The sequence below is a fragment of the Argopecten irradians genome, chromosome 8, assembly GCF_041381155.1.
Source record: "Argopecten irradians isolate NY chromosome 8, Ai_NY, whole genome shotgun sequence".
Lineage (NCBI taxonomy): Eukaryota > Metazoa > Mollusca > Bivalvia > Pectinida > Pectinidae > Argopecten > Argopecten irradians.
In genome coordinates, this window is record NC_091141.1 from 19,138,592 (window position 1) to 19,160,209 (window position 21,618).

General features: G+C 36.1%; 1 protein-coding gene across 1 annotated transcript; it reads left to right on the forward strand.

Annotated features, from left to right (window-relative positions):
* The first annotated feature begins 13,144 nt into the window (after positions 1-13,144).
* On the forward strand, positions 13,145-15,312 carry LOC138329771 (cilia- and flagella-associated protein 251-like). The gene is made up of 4 exons (XM_069277062.1): positions 13,145-13,201; positions 13,972-14,169; positions 14,302-14,712; positions 14,812-15,312. Exons 1-4 carry the CDS (start codon positions 13,145-13,147, stop codon positions 15,310-15,312), a joined length of 1,167 nt encoding a protein of 388 aa, XP_069133163.1.
* Positions 15,313-21,618: the final 6,306 nt, after the last annotated feature.

Consider the following 21,618-nt stretch of genomic DNA (forward strand, 5'->3'; position numbering starts at 1 on the left):
GTCCGTCCTATCGCAAAAATATTTCCATTTTGTATCCGTTATACAACAAAACTCTTTTAATTTAGTGTCCGTTATACCAAAATATGTCTCACTTTTAGTATCCGTTATACAAAATATTTCTTCTGTAGTGTCCAACATACAATACATGTCTACTTTAGTATCCAGTTTTACACATTGCGTCGTAATTTAGTGTCCGTTATACAACATGGTCTATCCTGTTTTAAAGTGATCCGTTATACATAATATGTATTAGTATCCGTTATACAAATATAGTTGTCGTTATACAAAACACTTCTACTTTAGTGACCGTTATTATAACAAAACATGTCTACTTTGGTATCCGTTTATACACTAAAATATTTCTACTTATTTAAGTGTCCGTTATACAAAAAATGTCTACTTTAGTTATCCGTTTACAAAATATCTTCTAGTGTCAGTTATACAAACTATGTATCCGTTATATTGTGTCCGTTATACAAAAAAGTTTCTACTATAGTGTCCGTTATACAAAATATTTACTATAATTCGTGTCGTTATAAAAGTAACATGTCCTACTTTAATTTAGTCCATTATACAAAATCTATTTCTACTTTAGTGTCCGTTTATACAAACACATGTCTAAACCCAGTGTCCGTTTACAAAATAGACTTTTATCCGTTATACAAAAATATTTCTAAAACTTTAGTGTCGCGTTATACAAAAAATATTTTTTCTACGTTATACAGGTGTATAGATGTCTACTTTAGTCTCCGTTATTAACAAAACTATTTCTACTTTAGTGTCCGTTATACATAAAACTAATGTTCTACTTTAGTATCCGTTATACAAAATCATGTCTACTTTAGTGTCCGTTATACTAAAATATTTCTACTTTATTTAGTGACGTTATACAAAATATGTCTACTTTAGTCTCCGTTTTTATCCCAAAATAATTCTACTTTAGTGCTCCGTTATACAAAATTATGTCTACTTTAGTGTTCCGTTATACAAAATATTTCTACTTTAGTGTCCGTTATACAAAACATGTCTACTTTTCAGTTAGTCACGTTATACAAAACATGTCTAACCTTTAGTGTCGTTTTTCACAAAAGTGTCCGTTATACAAAAATGTCTACTTTAGTGTCCGTTGATACAAAAAACTTTATGTCTACTTTATTCTTGTGTCCGTTATACAAAATAACAAAACATGTCTACTTTACTTTAGTGTCCGTATAACAAAAATACAAAATCTTTAGTATCCGGTCATACAAATTCTTTTAGTGTGTCCGTTATACAAAATGTCTTATGTCGTTATACAATATATTTTCTACTTTAGTAATCAAAACTTGTTATATCGTTTATAAATAAATAATTCTACTTTAGTTTCCGTTATACCAAACATGTCTATTTTACTTTACGTGTCCGTTATTACAAAAATGTCTAATTTTATGTCCGTTTGTATACAAAAATATTTAGTCGTCCGTTATACAAAACATGTCTACTTTATTTTAGTGTCCGTTATACATCAAAGTATCCGTCTACTACCTTAGTGTCGTGTATACAAACGTTATACGTTATAAAAATATTTCTTACTTTAGAGTCCGTTATACAAAACATGTCTTCTTTATTTTACTTTAATTCTAGTGTTTCCGTTATACAAAATATGTCTACTTTAGTGTCCGTTATACAAAAAATAGTTCCGTTTTCTACTTTAGTGTCCGTTATACAAAACATGTCTACTTTAATTTAGTGTCCGTTATACAAAATATGTCTACTTTAGTATCCGTTATACAAAATATTTCTACTTTAGTGTCCGTTATACAAAACATGTCTACTTTAGTATCCGTTATACAAAATATGTCTACTTTAGTGTCCGTTATACAAAACATGTCTACTTTAATTTAGTGTCCGTTATACAAAATATGTCTACTTTAGTGTCCGTTATACAAAATATTTCTACTTTAGTGTCCGTTATACAAAATATGTCTACTTTAGTGTCCGTTATACAAAATATTTCTACTTTAGTGTCCGTTATACAAAAACAATGTCTACTTTAGTTTAGTGTCCGTTATACAAATAATATGGTCTACTTTAGTATCCGTTATACAAAATATGGTCTACTTTAGTGTCCGTTATACAAAAACATGTCTACTTTATGATTTAGTGTCCGTTATACAAAATATGTCTACTTTAGTATCCGTTATACAAAAACAGTGTCTACTTTATTTTACGTCCGTATATACAAAAATATGTCTACTTTAGTATCCGTAATATACAAAAACATGTCTACTTTAGTGTCCGTTATACAAAACGCATGTTCTACGAGTATTATTTTAGTGTCCGGTTTATACAAAATATGTTCTACTTTAGTGTCCGTTATACAAAATATGTCCACTTTACTTTAGTGTCCGTTATACAAAATATGTCTACTTTAGTGTCCGTTATACAAAATATGTCTACTTTAGTGTCCGTTATACAAAACATGTCTACTTTATCTTTAGTGTCCCGTTTATACAAAATTATGTCTACTTTAGTGTCCGTTATATACAAAATATTTCTACTTTAGTGTCCGTTATACAAAACATTCTTAACTTTAGTGTATCCGTTATACAACAAATATGTCTACTTTTAGTGTCCGTTTCTACAATATGTTTTACTTTAATTCGTGTAGCGTTATACAGAAAACATGTCTACAATTTAGTGTCCGTTATATACAAAAATATGCTTCTACTTTAGTATCCGTTATACAAAAAATTCTACTTTAGTGTCCGTTTATACAAAACATGTCTACTTTAGTATCCGTTATACAAAAATATTTCTACTTTGTAAGTAGTCCGTTATCCAACAAAATATTACTAATTTAATTTAGTGCCCCGCGTTAAAGACCAAAATATGTCTACTTTAGTGGCGCTCCGTTTATTATACAATAATTCTATTTTAGTTTCGTTTATTCTAAAACAGATGTTACGCTTTAGTGTTCCGTTATAGCAAAACATGTTCTTTATACTGTAGCGTTATTAGTGTCTACTTATTTGTAGAGTTATACAAAACATGTCTACTTTGTTGTATCCGTTATACATAAATGACGTCTACTGTAGTGTCCGTTATACAAAAACATAGTCCGACTATACAAAATATTTCTACTTTAGTACTCCGTTATACAAAACATGTCTACTTTGAATTTAGTGTACGTTATACAATAACGTATGTCTACGTTATACAAAATATTTTACTTTAGTGTCCCGTTATACAAAACATGTCTATATCTTTTTTAGTGCGGGTTTTCCGTTATACAAAATATGGCTCTAACATTTTAGTGTCCGTTTATACAAAATATTTCTACTTTGAAGTATTCCGTTATACAAAACATGTCTTACTTTAGTATCCGTTATATACAAAATATTTCTACTTTAGTGTCCGTTATACAAAACATGTCTACTTTAGAGTATCCGTTAAATACAAAATTTGTCTACTTTAGTGTCCCGTTATACAAATTATGTCTACTTTAGTGTCTCCGTTATACAGCAAATCATGTCTACTTTAGTATCCGTTATACAAAATATGTCTACTTTAGTTGTGTACAAATCGTTAGTGTCCGTTATACAAAATATGTCTACTTTAGTGTCCGTTATACAAAATATGTCTACTTTAGTGTCCGTTATACAAAACATGTCTACTTTAGTATCCGTTATACAAAATATGTCATACTTTAGTGTCCGTTATACAAAATATGTCTACTTTTAATTTAGTGTCCGTTATACAAAATATTTCTACTTTAGTGTCCCGTATATACAAAATATGTCTACTTTAGTGTCCGTTTTTTACAAAACACTTTAGTGTCTTACTTTAATTTAGTGTCCGTTATACAAAATATGTCTACTTTAGTATCCGTTATACAAAATATTTCTACTTTAGTGTCCGTTATACAAAACATGTCTACTTTAGTATCCGTTATACAAAACATGTCTACTTTAGTGTCCGTTATACAAAACATGTCTACTTTATTTTAGTGTCCGTTATACAAAATATGTCTACTTTAGTATCCGTTATACAAAATATTTCTACTTTAGTGTCCGTTATACAAAACATGTCTACTTTAATTTAGTGTCCGTTATACAAAATATGTCTACTTTAGTGTCCGTTATACAAAATATTTCTACTTTAGTGTCCGTTATACAAAACATGTCTACTTTAGTGTCCGTTATACAAAATATGTCTACTTTAGTGTCCGTTATACAAAATATGTCTACTTTAGTGTCCGTTATACAAAATATGTCTACTTTAGTGTCCGTTATACAAAACATGTCTACTTTAATTTAGTGTCCGTTATACAAAATATGTCTACTTTAGTATCCGTTATACAAAATATTTCTACTTTAGTGTCCGTTATACAAAACATGTCTACTTTAGTATCCGTTATACAAAATATTTCTACTTTAGTGTCCGTTATACAAAACATGTCTACTTTAATTTAGTGTCCGTTATACAAAATATGTCTACTTTAGTGTCCGTTATACAAAATATTTCTACTTTAGTGTCCGTGTTATACAAAACATGTCTACTTTAGTGTCCGTAATACAAAAGTTGTCTACTTTAGTGTCCGTTATACAAAAACATGTTACTTTAGTATCCGTTTTTACACACTATATGTCTTTACTTTAGTCTCCGTTATACAAAATATGTTCTACTTTAGTGTCCGTACTACGGAAAATATTTCTACTTTAGTGTCCGTTATACAAACATGTCTACTTTGAATTTAGTGTCCGTTATACAAATATTTCTACCTTTTTTTTAGTAACCGTTATACAAAATATATCTACTTTAGTGTCCGTTATACAAAATATGTCTACTTTAGTGTACGTTTATAACAAAAATATGTACTACTTTAGTCCGTTATACAAAATATTTCTACTTTATATCCGTTATACAAAATTTTCTACTTTTTTTTAGTGTCCGTTATACAAAATATATCTTTACTTTTAGTGGTCCGTTATACAAAATATTTTCTACTTTAGTGTCCGTTATACAAAACATGTCTACTTTATGTATCCGTTATACAAAATATGTCTACTTTAGAATTTAGTGTCCGTTATACAAAAGCATGTCTTACTTTTTAGTGTCCGTTATACAAAATCATTTTCTTACTTTAGTGTCCGTTATATCAAAATTATGTCTACTTTATCTTTAGTGTCCGTTATACAAAATATGGTCTACTTTAGTGTCCGTTATACAAAACATGTCTACTTTAGTGTCCGTTTATACAAAATATGGTCTACTTTAGTGTTCCGTTATACAAAATATTTCCTTACTTTAATTTAGTCTTCCGTTATACAAATATTTCTACTTAGAGTCCGTTATACAAAACATGTCTACTTTAGTGTCCGTTATACAAAATATGTCTACTTTAGTGTCCGTTATACAAAACATGTCTACTTTAGTGTCCGTTATACAAAATATGTCTACTTTAGTGTCCGTTATACAAAATATGTCTACTTTAGTGTCCGTTATACAAAATATTTCTACTTTAGTGTCCGTTATACAAAATATTTCTACTTTAGTGTCCGTTATACAAAATATTTCTACTTTAGTATCCGTTATACAAAATATGTCTACTTTAGTGTCCGTTATACAAAACATGTCTACTTTAGTATCCGTTATACAAAATATTTCTACTTTAATTTAGTGTCCGTTATACAAAATATGTCTACTTTAGTGTCCGTTATACAAAACATGTCTACTTTAGTATACAAAAAATGTCAAATTTTAGTGTCCGTTATACAAAACGTATGTCTACTTTAGTATCCGTGTATACAAAAATTTACTCTACTTTAGTGTCCGTTATACAAAATGATGTCTATTTTAGTGTCCGTTATACAAAATATCTTCTACTTTAGTGTCCGTTATACAATAATTTCTATATGTTATCTACCTTTAGTGTCCGTTATACAAAAAATTGTCTACTTTAGTGTCCGTTATACAAAATATGTCTACTTTAGTGTCCGTTATACAAAATATGTCTACTTTAGTGTCCGTTATACAAAATATGTCTACTTTAGTGTCCGTTATACAAAATATGTCTACTTTAGTGTCCGTTATACAAAATATGTCTACTTTAGTGTCCGTTATACAAAACATGTCTACTTTAGTGTCCGTTATACAAAATATGTCTACTTTAGTGTCCGTTATACAAAATATTTCTCCTTAAGTGTCCGTTATACAAAATATGTCTACTTTAGTGTCCGTTATACAAAATATGTCTACTTTAGTGTCCGTTATACAAAATATGTCTACTTTAGTGTCCGTTATACAAAATATGTCTACTTTAGTGTCCGTTATACAAAATATGTCTACTTTAGTGTCCGTTATACAAAATATGTCTACTTTAGTGTCCGTTATACAAAATATGTCTACTTTAGTGTCCGTTATACAAAATATTTCTACTTTAGTATCCGTTATACAAAATATTTCTACTTTAATTTAGTGTCCGTTATACAAAATATGTCTACTTTAGTGTCCGTTATACAAAATATTTCTACTTTAGTGTCCGTTATACAAAATATTTCTGCTTTAGTGTCCGTTATAAATAAAATATGTCTACTTTAGTATCCGTTAGTTTACAAAACATATCAACTTTAGTGTCGTTATATATAAAATATTTCTACTTTAGTATCCGTTATACAAAAATATGTCTACTTTAGTGTCCGTTATACAAAATATGTCTACTTTAGTACCGTTGTATAAAATATTTATACTTTAGTGTCCGTTGTTGGGCGTCAAAATATGTCTACTTTAGTATCCGTTATACAAAACATGTCTACTTTAGTGTCGTTATATAAAATATTTCTACTTTAGTGTCCGTTATACAAAATATTTCTACTTTAGTGTCCGTTATACAAAATATTTCTACTTTAGTGTCCGTTATACAAAATATTTCTACTTAAGTGTCCGTTATACAAAATATTTCTACTTTAGTGTCCGTTATACAAAATATGTCAATTTTAGTACATTGTCTCATGTCCATTCCATTATAACTATTGTTATGAAGCAGAATCTAGGTTTCACAAGTATTCTTTTCTTACAACTCTTGCTCAAGCTAAAAATACACTACAGTAAAAAATCTCACATGACGTATCATAGGGTTTCTCATGCCCAAAATAGATTGTCACTAATTGTTTATTTTAGTGTTCGCATAATAAATGGCAAATGTGTTCCACAATAGTACATTTAAATGCTGCGAAAATTAACTTGTACTAATCATGATTATAATCATACTGACGCTTTCCCTACATGTACTAGGGTTGACGTACACCGTGCATACAATTTATAAAATGAGTATCGTTTACTATCAGAACATTTTTTCCGATAATTTTTATCATCTATTTTTGTGAATTTATTTATTTGATATCGCAAGTATTTAAAAATAAATTATGTATTTATTTGATATGACAAAATAGGGGATTTGTGTTGATTCTGCTTCTCAAAATAAAAAATAAATGTACAACCTGGTAGTGATACGAACAATGAAGCTTCAGCGCAGGGTGCCACGTCTCAACCATCTGAGCTGCACAGACTTCATGCTAAATTTGTTCTTACTTTAATTCGTGAGCAGTCTGGGTGTTTTTGAATTTCATCAATCACGTTTTCATCATTTTTCAGCGCGAGCGCATTGGAGGACCACTTTTTGGTAATGGGAGTAAAGTTTTATACCCTGATCAAAACCTATAGTAAAAGTTGTTCCTATGATGTAAAAAAGTGAATTTTAAGTCGCGAAAAGCATTACCAAGTCACATATCGCACGAGGATGCAACTTTGTGGTCATTTAATCGATTATTTACTGCAATTGAAAAAACTACATTTTCTCAAATAAGATCATTTATTTATCAGATATGTTTATTTTTGGATGAAACGGACCTATATGCGCCATATTTGTTAATGGAGTAAGTGGCAGTAACTCTTTCTGTCTAAACTCTCTGTAGCTTTGTCTACACTCGCCACAAGTTTCTAGACTATTGAATATTGCATGAATTGCCATTTATGTATTCCTCAGAATATATAAATATTCATCACAAGGTATAACGCTCAATAGGGACGATGGAGCTGTGTAAAGCAACGCTATTAAAAACAATAGATAATCACTATAGTTATACGGTTGAAAATTAGGATCAATAAGAAAATGAAGTTCATTAACCTAATCAAAAAAGAAATCCTATTTTTACATCTTAATACTCCGACATGATCAACAATGTAAATTGACATCAATATTTAAATTATGACAAAATAAATACACCCAGTCATAGGAATGTTGTATTTATAGCCTATAGCCTGTTGTTTTCTCTCCACGTTCGCCAGCCGTGACGCTGCTCTGCCGTTTGACATTGCGATATTGTCTTATCAATATTAACCAATATGCATACATATACATGTATATAGACTGTCTATCCCCCAGAAATGCATGATATATGCTGAAACCTCTCTCAATAATTGATAACAGCAGGCCAGGTTTGACAAGACACGGGTATGATGAACGGATGGGGAGTTTTTTGTTTAATACTCTCAAATGTAATGTACGGTTATCTTTTTTTTTCCCTGCTGATTTAGTTTTTCTGGTGTTTCTCAGGATTGTCTGTTCTGACTTTTTTTTGACAAATATACTTGTTGAGATACGCTGAATTAGTAATTTTCAAGCATTCTCTATAGTTGGTTTGTCTATTTTCCTAAAATGGGTGTGCATATATTATTTGTGTTACGCACCATTAAGAGCACATATTGGTATAGCTGAAAAATGATATCATGTTAATGATTATTCCATCGCGGTTAGTGGTGTACCATATATACGGTTATTACTTACATAAAAATTGATGTTAGACTTACATAAAATGTTGGATACTTTACATATAAATGTAGTTTTAATTATTCAATAAAATGTAGTTATCAAAATGTAGTTATTCTTGTACATAAAATAGTTTGTAGTTAGACATAAAAATGTATGTTATATAAATTGTACATAAAAATGTAGTTATAAAATGTAGTTATACTAATACATAAAATGTAGTTATAAAATGTACGTTATACTGTATACAATAAAATGTAGTTATACTTTATACATATAAAATAAATGTATTTATAAAATGTAGTTATACTTATATCATAAAATGTAGTTATACTTATACATAAAATGTAGTTATACTTATACATAAAATGTAGTTATACTAATACATAAAATGTAGTTATAAAATGGTAGTTATACTTTATACATAAAATGTAGTTATAAAATGTAGTTATACTTATACATAAAATGTAGTTATAACATAAAATGTAGTTATTCAGGCATTAAATGTAAATAAATTCCATTTTATAACACCGCTCCCCACCCTTGACCCATGGGTTTTCTTACTAGTATCACAAGTTTGTAAAAACCTAACAATATATGTTTACGATATGCGACCAAAGCAGAAAAAACTGTCTAAAGTAAAACACCAAATTACATTTATGTAGGCCATCTTACTGGCAGTATCGTCAATCAGCCTGTGCTTGAATAGCCCTCCATTCATTTTCTATTTCATTTATTTTTCTTTTTTTTATCTTACTTTCTTTGTTTCATTCATTCTTTCTTTCTACTTTTAAATTTAAAGCCCTTTTCAGAACTGTTTTTGGCGTAATTTCGTGTTTCTTATACGACGTACAGTCTACAGAAAAATTAAGATGATTTAGACAAGGTGATTAGTAATTAAGCGTTTCACATTGTTTTAAATTTCGTTTTTGTATCGTTTTATCGTTTTGTACTTCAATTGAACAATGAATTACTAGGATACATGTAGAGAGAGAGAGGTGAGGAGAAGAGAGGAGAGAGAGAGAGAGAAGAGGAGGGGGGGGGGAGGACGAGGGTGAGACGAGAGAGAGAGAGGGAGTGAGAGAGGCAGAGAGGTCTACATGGAAATCAGTCACTTGTCAGTAAATAAAAAAAGATCTCCTCCAAATATAAGGATTCCTGGTAATTTCAATCAGAATGTCACATTAAATAGATGATTTCTGATACAATACAGTGTTAATATACACCAGGGGCGTAGGAAGCGGGGGGGGGGGGCAGGGGGGGATACTGCCCCCCCCACCCCGTTCCCCAGGACCGGGGGGGCAAACATGTCTTACATGTTCTTTTGCCCCCCCCCCCCCATTTTCGCCGACTGAAATTTTCTAAAAATGCTTATTTGAAAGAAAAAAGGGTCCTCCTACACATTTTTCGTACTTCATTCTAGAAAATTTTCCGCTGCGCAGCGCATTTCCTAAACCGTTTCAAGGCACATAATGTCAAAACACTTAAATAGGTGATAAAATTAAATACACACAAACTTGACCTAAAAATGTCCATCAAAGGTTCTATGTAGCTATTTACAAAAAAAATGTCTCCTTTTTATTTAAAATAATAAAAGAATCAAATTTGTTTATCTGTCTTAGCGAGACAATTAATTCATTTTTTTTATGTTACACAACAATGTGCTGATGGTGTGTGAAGCCGGTATATTCAGATCGAGTAGGGTTGCATAATGTTATGACGACACAATTATCATTTCTAAATGCAGGTAGCTTTAAATCGAAAAAATACCATGCTAAGAACGCTTTATACTCATTAAACTTTATCGTAAAACTCATCTCAGCCATTCTAAATCGTAATTTTTTTCCCGGGGGAGACCCCCGGACCCCCCTAACACCAAATTCTCACGCCTTTGGGCGCTCGCAAATTCATCAAAATGCATCGTAAAACTCATCTCAGCCATTCTAAATCGTATTTTGTTCCCCGGGGGAGACCCCCGGATCCCCAAACACCAAAATCTTGCGCTGTCGGGCTATCGCAAAATCATCAAAATACATAAAACTCATCCCGGGGGTCACCTACACAGAAATTTCTATCACAATTCGTCAACTTCTGTGCATATCTTAGGTGATCGGAAATCTTATAAATTTTATGGTTCAGCTAACACGTCTCCCTTCAGTGATTTTGTTAAAAATATTAATCTCATACATGTGCCAGCCGGACACATGGCTGATACATGTGGAGGCGGGCACTGGTCCAATCCTATGTATTGTATAATGATGTGAACATCCAACTCGCCATCAATCATTACTGAATTATTGATTATGTACCTTTTCACTACAAAGTAAAGCGGCCGATAAGGGCTGAATAATTTACGCAATGGCTCGTCCTGTGCTGGGGTTCACTCTGCTGTCACTCAAGTAACAGGATTCCAATTAAAACCACTTGTTGTAATGTGCATCCTAATTTATCTTATTAATGACTCACACAGTCTGTATAGTTTCATAAAAATTACCAAAATGTTGAAAATTAAAAAAAAAAAAAAAAATCCTAACGTTTCCGTATAGTACTGTGCTGCTGAACTAAAACATCAATTATGAATTGACAATATCCTTCTATGTTTTATCTCACAATCAACAAAACGGTAATTATGTATATAAACGTTAAGATTTCCAACATATTGATACTATACAGAGGAGTTTGTCAATATATATTTTTTTATTTATGTACCTTACACATATTTCATTTTTTTAATGTAAACGGACAATTAAGTGAAGATGATTTTCCTATATAATCACGAAGTAAATATAGCATAAAAAATGATATTTATGGTGGTATTATAATAATCACCAAATAATGACAATCTCTAATGTTGACGGTTATCACTGACATACTATAGATGTGTTGCCATGGATACTTACTTATATACTTACTATATACCCAAACGACATTTTATTCCGTTACTAATTGGTTTCCATATCACACTCCGTCTTAATCCGTGAACGTTTGACATTTTCTTTAAAAATTCTGTATCAATAAATTATACGGCACATTTCAATATTTTTTACAGATTCCGGTTTACACCATTATTGATGACGGTGTGCATTTCTATATCCACAACTTCCACGTCACAAAGCCCGACCCCCGGGACATGACACATCTACAGTCTACGTATGTCGTAAATAATTTGTAGTTAACCCGCCCCCATATGCTCACAATCTCCCCTTTCCGCCCACCGTTATAACCTGAAACAACAACTGAGTTCCCGTTGATGGTGTCCATATCGATATGTAATTGATCACTTGATTTATATCAAGTTTTTTTTACTATAGGAACAATCACCCGAGGAACAGAAACCCGAGGAGGAACAGACACCCGAGGAACTGAGGAACAGACACCCAAGGAACTGAGGAACAGACACCTGATCGAGGAACAGACACCCGAGGAGGAACAGACACCCGAGGAGGAACAGACACCCGAGGAACTGAGGAACAGACACCTGATCGAGGAACAGACACCTGATCGAGGAACAGACACCCGGGGAACTTAGGAACAGCCACCTTAGGAACAGACACCCTATCGAGGAACAGACACCCTATCGAGGAACAGACACCCGTGGAACAGACACCCGGGGAACTCAGGAACAGCCACCCGAGGAGGAACAGACAAGGCGGTATCCGAGGGTAGAGCGAGAACATGTTCTCATGAATTCTCGCCCAAACAACGTGAACTTAACCTAAGAACTAATATGGCGATTGCCGATTAGGGAACTTGGAAACATTAGCAATTTATCATTTTTAAGATGATAATCTTAACATTGAAAATGAAACCGAATCGGAGACATTTCTTTATATGCATATAACAATCCTGAAAAAAACCCCACTTATAATATTGAACGTAAATTGATAAAAAAAGAAAAAAAATCAGACTTGAAAAGATAGATTTCACATATTTAATGTCATTTGATTAGACAATATTTGTGTGCCTAATACATAAGTGATGTGCCAGCCAAAGTTTCTCGCATTTATAAGTAAACAAGTGACGTGTACGGCAACGTTACGTCAATATAAAGAAATCATTGTAAATGTCAATAAACTAACTTCACAGCATTTGACGACCTGTTAGTACAAAAAAATATAAATTCACATTCACATCATTATTTTAAATCTTATAATCACACTTCACGGTCACAGACAAGAAAGTCAAATTGAAGCGAAAGGCTAACCATTACTTTAAATTTGCCGCCATTTTTGTTCTTGATGGTGTAAGATTTTGTTCGAGAACAATGTTCTTGTTTCATGTTCATTGCCTTTGGACGAAATTGTCTCCGAAGAACAGTGTTCTTGTATTAGGAATATGTCGCCCAAGGACGACCCGACTGAGGAACAGCCACTCGAGGAACAGTCAATTGAGGTTCCCTTGGCATCGCCTCACTTTTGGCCTTGAGTTGAGCGTTCGCCCCTGTGAGGAAGGCTCTGGGTTCTGTCCCCTGGCCGAGACACACCAAAGTCTATAAAAGTGGTAGTTTCTGCTCCTGCTTAGCGCTCAGCATACAGGGAGTGGGACGACTGGTTGGCCCGTTGTCAGTATAATGTGACCGGGTGGGGTGTGTTGCTTGGTGTCTTCGGCGGCATGCTTCAGTGATATAGCACTATAAAAAGGGCAACAGTTCCACTATACAAGAAGACACAACACGAATATACCGCAGTCTCCCAAAACACGCACCTCGCACAACATACACGCAACACTACGCATACATGGGAGGCCGTCCTTACATGACCATAGCTGTTAATAGGACGTTAATAAATCAAACAAACAAACAAACAATTGAGGTTCAGTCACCCGAGGATCAGACACCCGAGGAACTGAAGAATAGCCACTCGGGGAACAGACACCCGAGGAAGTGGGGAACAACCACCCAAGAAACAAAAACTACTTGTCACATAACATTTTGGTCAATTGATGGGGTGTTACTTATAATTTAGACGGAAATCCATGGGTCACCGGTCTGTCGTTTGTCACAAATGATAAACAAACGATAGAGCGTGACGCGTGAGTTTCCGACGATGATTTCGACAGTATACTACCGAAGTATCTTGTTTTCTTTCTGAAATTGTTAACGAGAGGTTCGTTAATTATAACTTAATTTATAATTCATAACAATATATAAATTAAGTGTTTAGCTTTGTCATGGGGGCGTACCGTCAGGGTTAAAGGTAACTGTAGAACAGTCATCCGTGGAACAGTCAACAGAACAACAGACACCCGTGGAACAGTTACTCGAGGAACAGTCACCAGAGGAACAGTCGTCAGAGGAAAAGTCACCGGAGGAAAAGTCACTAGAGGAACAGACACCAGAGGAACAGACACCCAGAGGAAAAGTCACTAGAGGAACAGACACCAGAGGAACAGACACCAGAAAAAGTCACAGAACACCAGAGGAACAGACACCAGAGGAAAGTCACTAGAGGAACAGTCACCTAGAAGACAGACACCAGAGGAACAGACACCAGAGGAACAGACACCAGAGGAATAGTCCCAGAGGAACAGTCACCAGAGAGGAACAGACACAGAGGAAAAGTCACCAGAGGAACAGTCACCGAGAAAAGAGGAAAGTCACTAGAGAGGAACAGAACGACTCCAGAGGACAGCACCAGTCACCAGAGAGGAACCAGAGGAAAAGTCACCAGAGAGGAACAGACACAGAGGAAAAGTCACCAGAGGAACAGTCACTAGAGGAACAGACCACCAGAGGAACAGACACCAGAGGAAAAGTCACAGAGGAACAGACACCAGAGGAAAAGTCACTAGAGGAACAGTCATTAGAGGAACAGACACCAGAGGAACAGTCACCAGAGGAACAGACACCAGAGGAACCAGTCACCAGAGGAACAGACACCAGAGGAACAGACACCAGAGGAAAAGTCACCAGAGGAACAGACACCAGAGGAAAGTCACGAGAAAAGTCACTAGAGAACAGACACCAGAGGAACAGAACCAGAGGAAAACACCACTGTCACTAGGAAAAGTACACCAGAGGAACAGACACCAGAGGAATAGTCACCAGAGGAAACAGACACAGAGGAAAAGTCACCAGAGGAACAGACACAGAGGAACAGTCACCAGAGGAACAGACACAGAGGAAAAGTCACCAGAGGAACAGTCACAGAGGAACAGACACCAGAGGAACAGACACCAGAGGAAAGTCACCAGAGGAACAGACACCAGAGGAAAAGTCACCAGAGGAACAGTCATTAGAGGAACAGACACCAGAGGAACAGTCACCAGAGGAACAGACACCAGAGGAACAGACACCAAAGGAACAGTCACCAGAGGAACAGACACCAGAGGAACAGTCACCAGAGGAACAGTCACCAGAGGAACAGACACCAGAGGAACAGACACCCGAGGAACAGACACCAGAGGAACAGACACCAGAGGAAAAGTCACCAGAGGAACAGACACCAGAGGAAAAGTCACCAGAGGAACAGTCACTGAATGTCACAGACAATTTTGGTAAGTAAATGGGGTGTGACTATAATTGAAAATCCACGATTTGCCGGTCTGTCGTTTTTATAAACGAAAGAGCGTTGACGCGTGAGTTCCCGACGATTAGGGTTGAGGGAATTTACTGACATTTAAGAAAAGGAAAGAAAACAAATATGGTAAAATTAATTCGCAGGTCCCTATGTGTGGTATACAGGAGAATTCGGGTATGTATTGTAACTAATCAACACGTCCCTATGTGTGGTATACAAGAGAATTCGGGTATGTGCTGCAATAAATGCACATGTCCCTGATTGTGGCAAAAGGAGAATTCTGTTATATATTGTAACTAATTCACAGGTTCCTGTGATGAGTTGTACTAAGGGGGACTCGGCTGGTAAATAACTTTACAGACGGCTGATTGGGGTTTATACATCATTAATGGACCCGGTCAATATATTAGCTTGGGTGTTTTCAAAACAGAGAATGAAGTTATTAACTATTTAGTATACACACTAAAACCGTACAGACCGTCTTACTAGTACCAGGCAACTAGCCGTATAAAAAATTCATCAGGAGCTTTTGGGTTCAGACCGACAAGTTTCGGGGCCGAAAATAGCCGCTTATCTCTTAGGCGATCCGCCAAAATATCGATAGAGGGGATATATGTCTCCGTTGTTGTATAGTATTTTTCCCACAAATTAAACTGAAATGAGAGAATGGCTGATGACGACAATACAATGTTAGCCGGTAATATTCGAGGGAGGGCAGTCTCGGTACATTTACATGTTAAATATATATGTGATTCTAATTTTTTGTATTATAATTAACTATTGATTTTGAGATTCTAATGGTAAAATGTGTCAAGCCTATTATTCAATCCAGCCGGCTTATACCATCTGTATATGTGTAATACTGTCACCACAGGCCCCTAACTCTATCAATATACGTAATACGGTCGCCCACAAGCCCCTGGCTCTATAGATACAAATGTATACGGATACATCTTTGAATGTGTAATACTGTCGCCCACAGGCCCCTGGCTCTATATATATACGGACACCTCTATGTATGTGTAATATTGTCGCCACAGCCCCCTGGCAATATAGATATACGGATACCTCTGTATATGTATAATACTGTGACCACAAGCCCCTGGCTCTATAGATTTACGGATACCTCTTTGAATGTGTAAAACTGTCGCCCACAGGCCCCTGGCTCTATTGATATATGGACACCTCTATGCATGTGTAATACTGTGGCCAAAGGCCCCTGGCTTTATAGATATACGGACAACTCTATCTATGTGCAATACTGTCGACCACAGGCACCTGGCTCTATATATATATACGGACACCTATGTATATGTGTAATACTGTGACCACAAGCCCCTGGCTCTATAGATATACGGATACCTCTTTGAATGTGTAAAACTGTCGCCCACAGGCCCCTGGTTCTATAGATATACGGACACCTCTATAATGTATTATACTGTCAACAACAGGACCTTGGATCTATAGATATACGGATACCTCTATAATGTGCTACACTGTCGCCCACAGGGCCCTGGTTCTATAGATATAAGGAAACCTCTATAATGTATAATACTGTCAACAACAGGACATTATCTAATAGATATACGGATTCCTCTGTATATGTGTAATACCTTGACCACAAGCCCCTGGCTCTATAGATATACGGATACCTCTTTGAGTGTGTAAAACTGTCGCCCACAGGCCCCTGGTTCTATAGATATACGGACACCTCTATAATGTATTATACTGTCAACAACAGGACCTTGGATCTATAGATATACGGATACCTCTATAATGTGCTACACTGTCGCCCACAGGGCCCTGGTTCTATAGATATAAGGAAACCTCTATAATGTATAATACTGTCAATAACAGGACATTATCTAATAGATATACGGATTCCTCTGTATATGTGTAATACCTTGACCACAAGCCCCTGGCTCTATAGATATACGGATACCTCTTTGAATGTGTAAAACTGTCGCCCACAGGCCCCTGGTTCTATAGATATACGGACACCTCTATAATGTATTATACTGTCAACAACAGGACCTTGGCTCTACAGATATACGGATACCTCTATAATGTGTCATACTGTCAACAACAGGACCTTGGCTCTATAGATATACGGATACCTCTATAATGTGTAATACTTTCAACAACAGGACCTTGGCTCTATAGATATAAGGAAACCTCTATAATGTGTAATACTGTCAACAACAGGACCTTGGCTCTATAGATATACGGATACATCTATGATGTGTTATACTGTCAACAACAGGACCTTGGCTCTATAGATATACGGATACCTCTATAATGTGTAATAATGTCCACAACAGGACATGGACCATCTATATATGTGTAATACTGTGATCACTGGCATCTGGAGATACCAAACGTTATTGTCAAGAGGACTCGGGTGTTTAGGAAATACTAAACATTAGTGTCAAAAGGACTCGGGTGTTTAGGAGATACCAAACGTTAGTGTCAAGAGGACTCGGGTGTTTGAGGAGATACCAAAACGTTAAGGTCAAGAGGACTCGGGTGGTTAGGAGATACCAAAACGTTAAGGTCAAAAGGACTCGGGTGTTTAGGAGATACCAAACGTTAGTGTCAAGAGGACTCTGGTGTTTGAGGAGATACCAAACGTTAGTGTCAAGAGGACTCGGGTGTTTAGGAGATAACAAACGTTAGTGTCAAGAGGACTCGGGTGTTTAGGAGATACAAACGTTAGTGTCAAGAGGACTCTGGTTCTTGAGGAGAAACAAACGTTAGTGTCAAGAGGACTCGGGTCTTTGAGGAGAAACCAAACATTAGTGTCAAGAGGACTCTGGTGTTTAGGAGATAACAAACGTTAGTGTCAAGATGACTCGGGTGTTTGAGGAGATACCAAACATTAGTGTCAAGAGGACTCGGGTGTTTGAGGAGATACCAAACGTTAGTGTCAAGAAGATACCAAACGTTAGTGTCAAGAGGACTCTGGTGTTTGAGGGGATACCAAACGCTATTGTCAAGAGGACTCGGGTGTTTGAGAAGAAACAAATTCGAGATAAATCTACACAGACAATAAAAACACAATCACGAAAAAAAATATTCTAACAGGAAGGACTAAAAGCATAAAAGGTGATTTCTTTCTATCAAATAAACATAATCACATCCATCAATTTATCAATATTCATGATTTTGTGTAAAATTGCATATTTTTTTCTTCAATATATAATTTTACGGGCGATGATAAAACTATGAATATATTAAAACATATTCAAGCACTTGGTATGTAGATGACAAGCGGCATAAATACATATTAAAATAAAATGTTATAAAAGGTTTTACAAAGTTTCCGATTTGTCTCAGATATTGCGAAACAGTGTCTAGTAAATGTAGTTGATGGAGATAATGAAGGGTTGTGCGAACCTTTTGTATTTGTTTTCTAATAAACAATACGACTTTCATGACGTCAAAATTTTCGAAATACATGTATCGATTTCCTATCACTTAACAGATAGGTACAAAATGTAATAGTGAAAGTGGTAGCCTAAGCTTCACATCATGTTGTTTGTGTTTGCTGTATATATGTAAATAATATTCAGATATAAGATATTGATAACATTACCAGTTATATGTCCCGAATTACCCTGTATCTGTATTAATTACGGATTAATTATGCATAGCGCGGTACCAATAAGTGTTATCTGATCGAGATAATCGCTTTAATGAGCTAAGATATGGGCTATACTGGGAAATCATAACATATCGATTTTTACACTCCTCAATCGCGTGATTCCGAAGGCTTTATCGGCGCGTATCGTCAATCGTGTGTTTCCGTCATTCGCCTCGACCGAAAGGCCGTTTACGACCGGTTCAACCAGTTTTTGATAGTGGACTTTGAGTATTTTGTCAAGACTTTTTTTTTAAATATGAAATCAGATCCGTGACGTACGCCAGCGGTCTCCTTAAGCTAATTAAAATTATCCTTGTAATTCTCCTCCACTACGATGCTCTACGTTCCGAATATATCAACCACACCGAAGATTTCGTAGCCAACACGCTGATTGACCAACCATAGGGGTCATGTTAATGTGACCTCGAACGGGGAGTTGTTAGAGCTTGTATTGGAGCGTAAGGTAGAGCATCGTAGCGAAACGGACAAGTCTAATTAGATCGACGGCCTCTCCTGTCGTCTGCATCTAGTCTCGTTTGTCATAATAGGTTTCCGTCGTTTATCTCGTTTGTCGGGTACATTTTTGTCAATCAGAACTGAGAAATTTCCTGCAATCGTCGGAAATGATATACATGTATTTCCGAAGAATGCTAGAAATTAACCTGATATGTTGTGATTTACATTTTTGTATTTGCGTCGCCATTTTTGTCCGGTGTGTGTTTCCGCCAACAGTCTTGTTTGTCGTTTATGTATTTCCAGCGTTAGTCTTGTTTTTGTTGTATTTCCGCCGCCAGTCTCGTTTGTCGTTTATTTCCGCCGTCAGTCTCGTTTGTCGAGTATTTTCGCCGTCAGTTTCGGTTGTGGTGTAATTGCGCCGCAAGTTTCGTTTGTCGTGTTTATTCGCCGCCGGTTTCGTTTGTCGTGTAATTCCTCCGCCAGTCTCGTTTGTCATGTATTTCCACCGCCAGTCTAGCTCGTTTGTCGCGTATTTTCGCCGCCAATCTCGTTTTTTGTTTATTTCCGCAGTCAGTTAGACTCGTTTGTCGTGTATTTCCGCAGTCAGTCGATCTCGTTTGTCGTGTAATTCCGCCGTCAGTCTCGTTTGTCGTGTATTTGCACAGTCGATCGCGTTTGTCGTGTTATTCCGCCGTCAGTCTCGTTTGTCGTGTATTTGCACAGTCGATCGCGTTTGTCGTGTATTTCTGCCGCCAGTCTCGTTTGTCGTGTATTTGTGCCGCCAGTCTCGTTTGTCGTGTATTTGTGCAGCCAGTCTCGTTTGTCGTGTATTTGTGCAGCCAGTCTCGTTTGTCGTGTATTTGTGCCGCCAGTCTAGCTCGTTGTCGTGTATTTGCACAGTCGATCTCGTTTGTCGTGTATTTGCACAGTCGATCTCGATTGTCGTGTATTTGTGCCGCCAATCTCATTTGTCGTGTATTTCCGCCGCCAGTCTCGTTTGTCGTGTATTTGTGCCGCCAGTCTCGTTTGTCGTGTATTTGTGCCGCCAGTCTAGCTCGTTGTCGTGTATTTGCACAGTCGACCTCGTTTGTCGTGTATTTGCACAGTCGATCTCGTTTGTCGTGTATTTGCACAGTCGATCTCGTTTGCCGTATTTCCACAGCCAGCCTCGTTTGTCGTGTATTCCCGCCGTCAGTCTCGTTTGTCATGTGTATATTTGCCGCCAGTCTCATTTCTCGTGTATTTCCGCCGTCAGTCTCGTTTGTCGTGTATTTCCAGTCAGTCAGTATCGTTTGTCGTGAATTTCCGCCGTCAGTCTCGTTTGTCGTGTATTTCCACAGCCAATCTCATTTGTCGTGTATTTCCACAGCCAATCTCATTTGTCGTGTTTTTCCGCCGCCAGTCTCGTTTGTCGTGTATTTCCGCAGCCAATCTCATTTGTCGTGTATTTCCACAGCCAATCTCATTTGTCGCGTATTTCCACAGCCAATCTCATTTGTCGTGTATTTCCACAGCCAATCTCATTTGTCGTGTATTTCCACAGCCAATCTCATTTGTCGTGTATTTCCACAGCCAATCTCATTTGTCGTGTATTTCCACAGCCAATCTCATTTGTCGTATATTTCCACAGCCAATCTCATTTGTCGTATATTTCCACAGCCAATCTCATTTGTCGTGTATTTCCGCCGCAAGTCTCGTTTGTTGTGTATTTCCGCCGTCGTGCAGTCTCGTTTGTCGTGTATTTCCGTCAAATGTCTTAAGATCATCTGTCGTGTATTTCCGCGACATAACTGATATGGGCAACATGGGCATTACAATCACATGACACAAATCTTACGCGCTATAGTACTTTGCCTGTACTTTGTAAATTAACGCACGTGACTCGTCCCATAAATATTTCACGGACAGTGTATTACTCTGCACTCCTCGACACTTCCCAAAGGACTATCTCCAATTCTTCCCAGAAAGTAGACATGACCTTTTTACACGTAGTTCTCTACAACCAGCCAGTACAAACTATTATCTCCCCTGAAAAACTCCTCAATGCCTAGGCCGGATAGCCACCACATGTTGGTTTAATCTGGACATTGTCCACTCTTCCTCTGATGGGCGATTTTGGAAAGATATATCGACCGTCCAAGCTATTTCAAGTTTGGAAATGGACATGATTGACTGACCTTTAATCATAACAA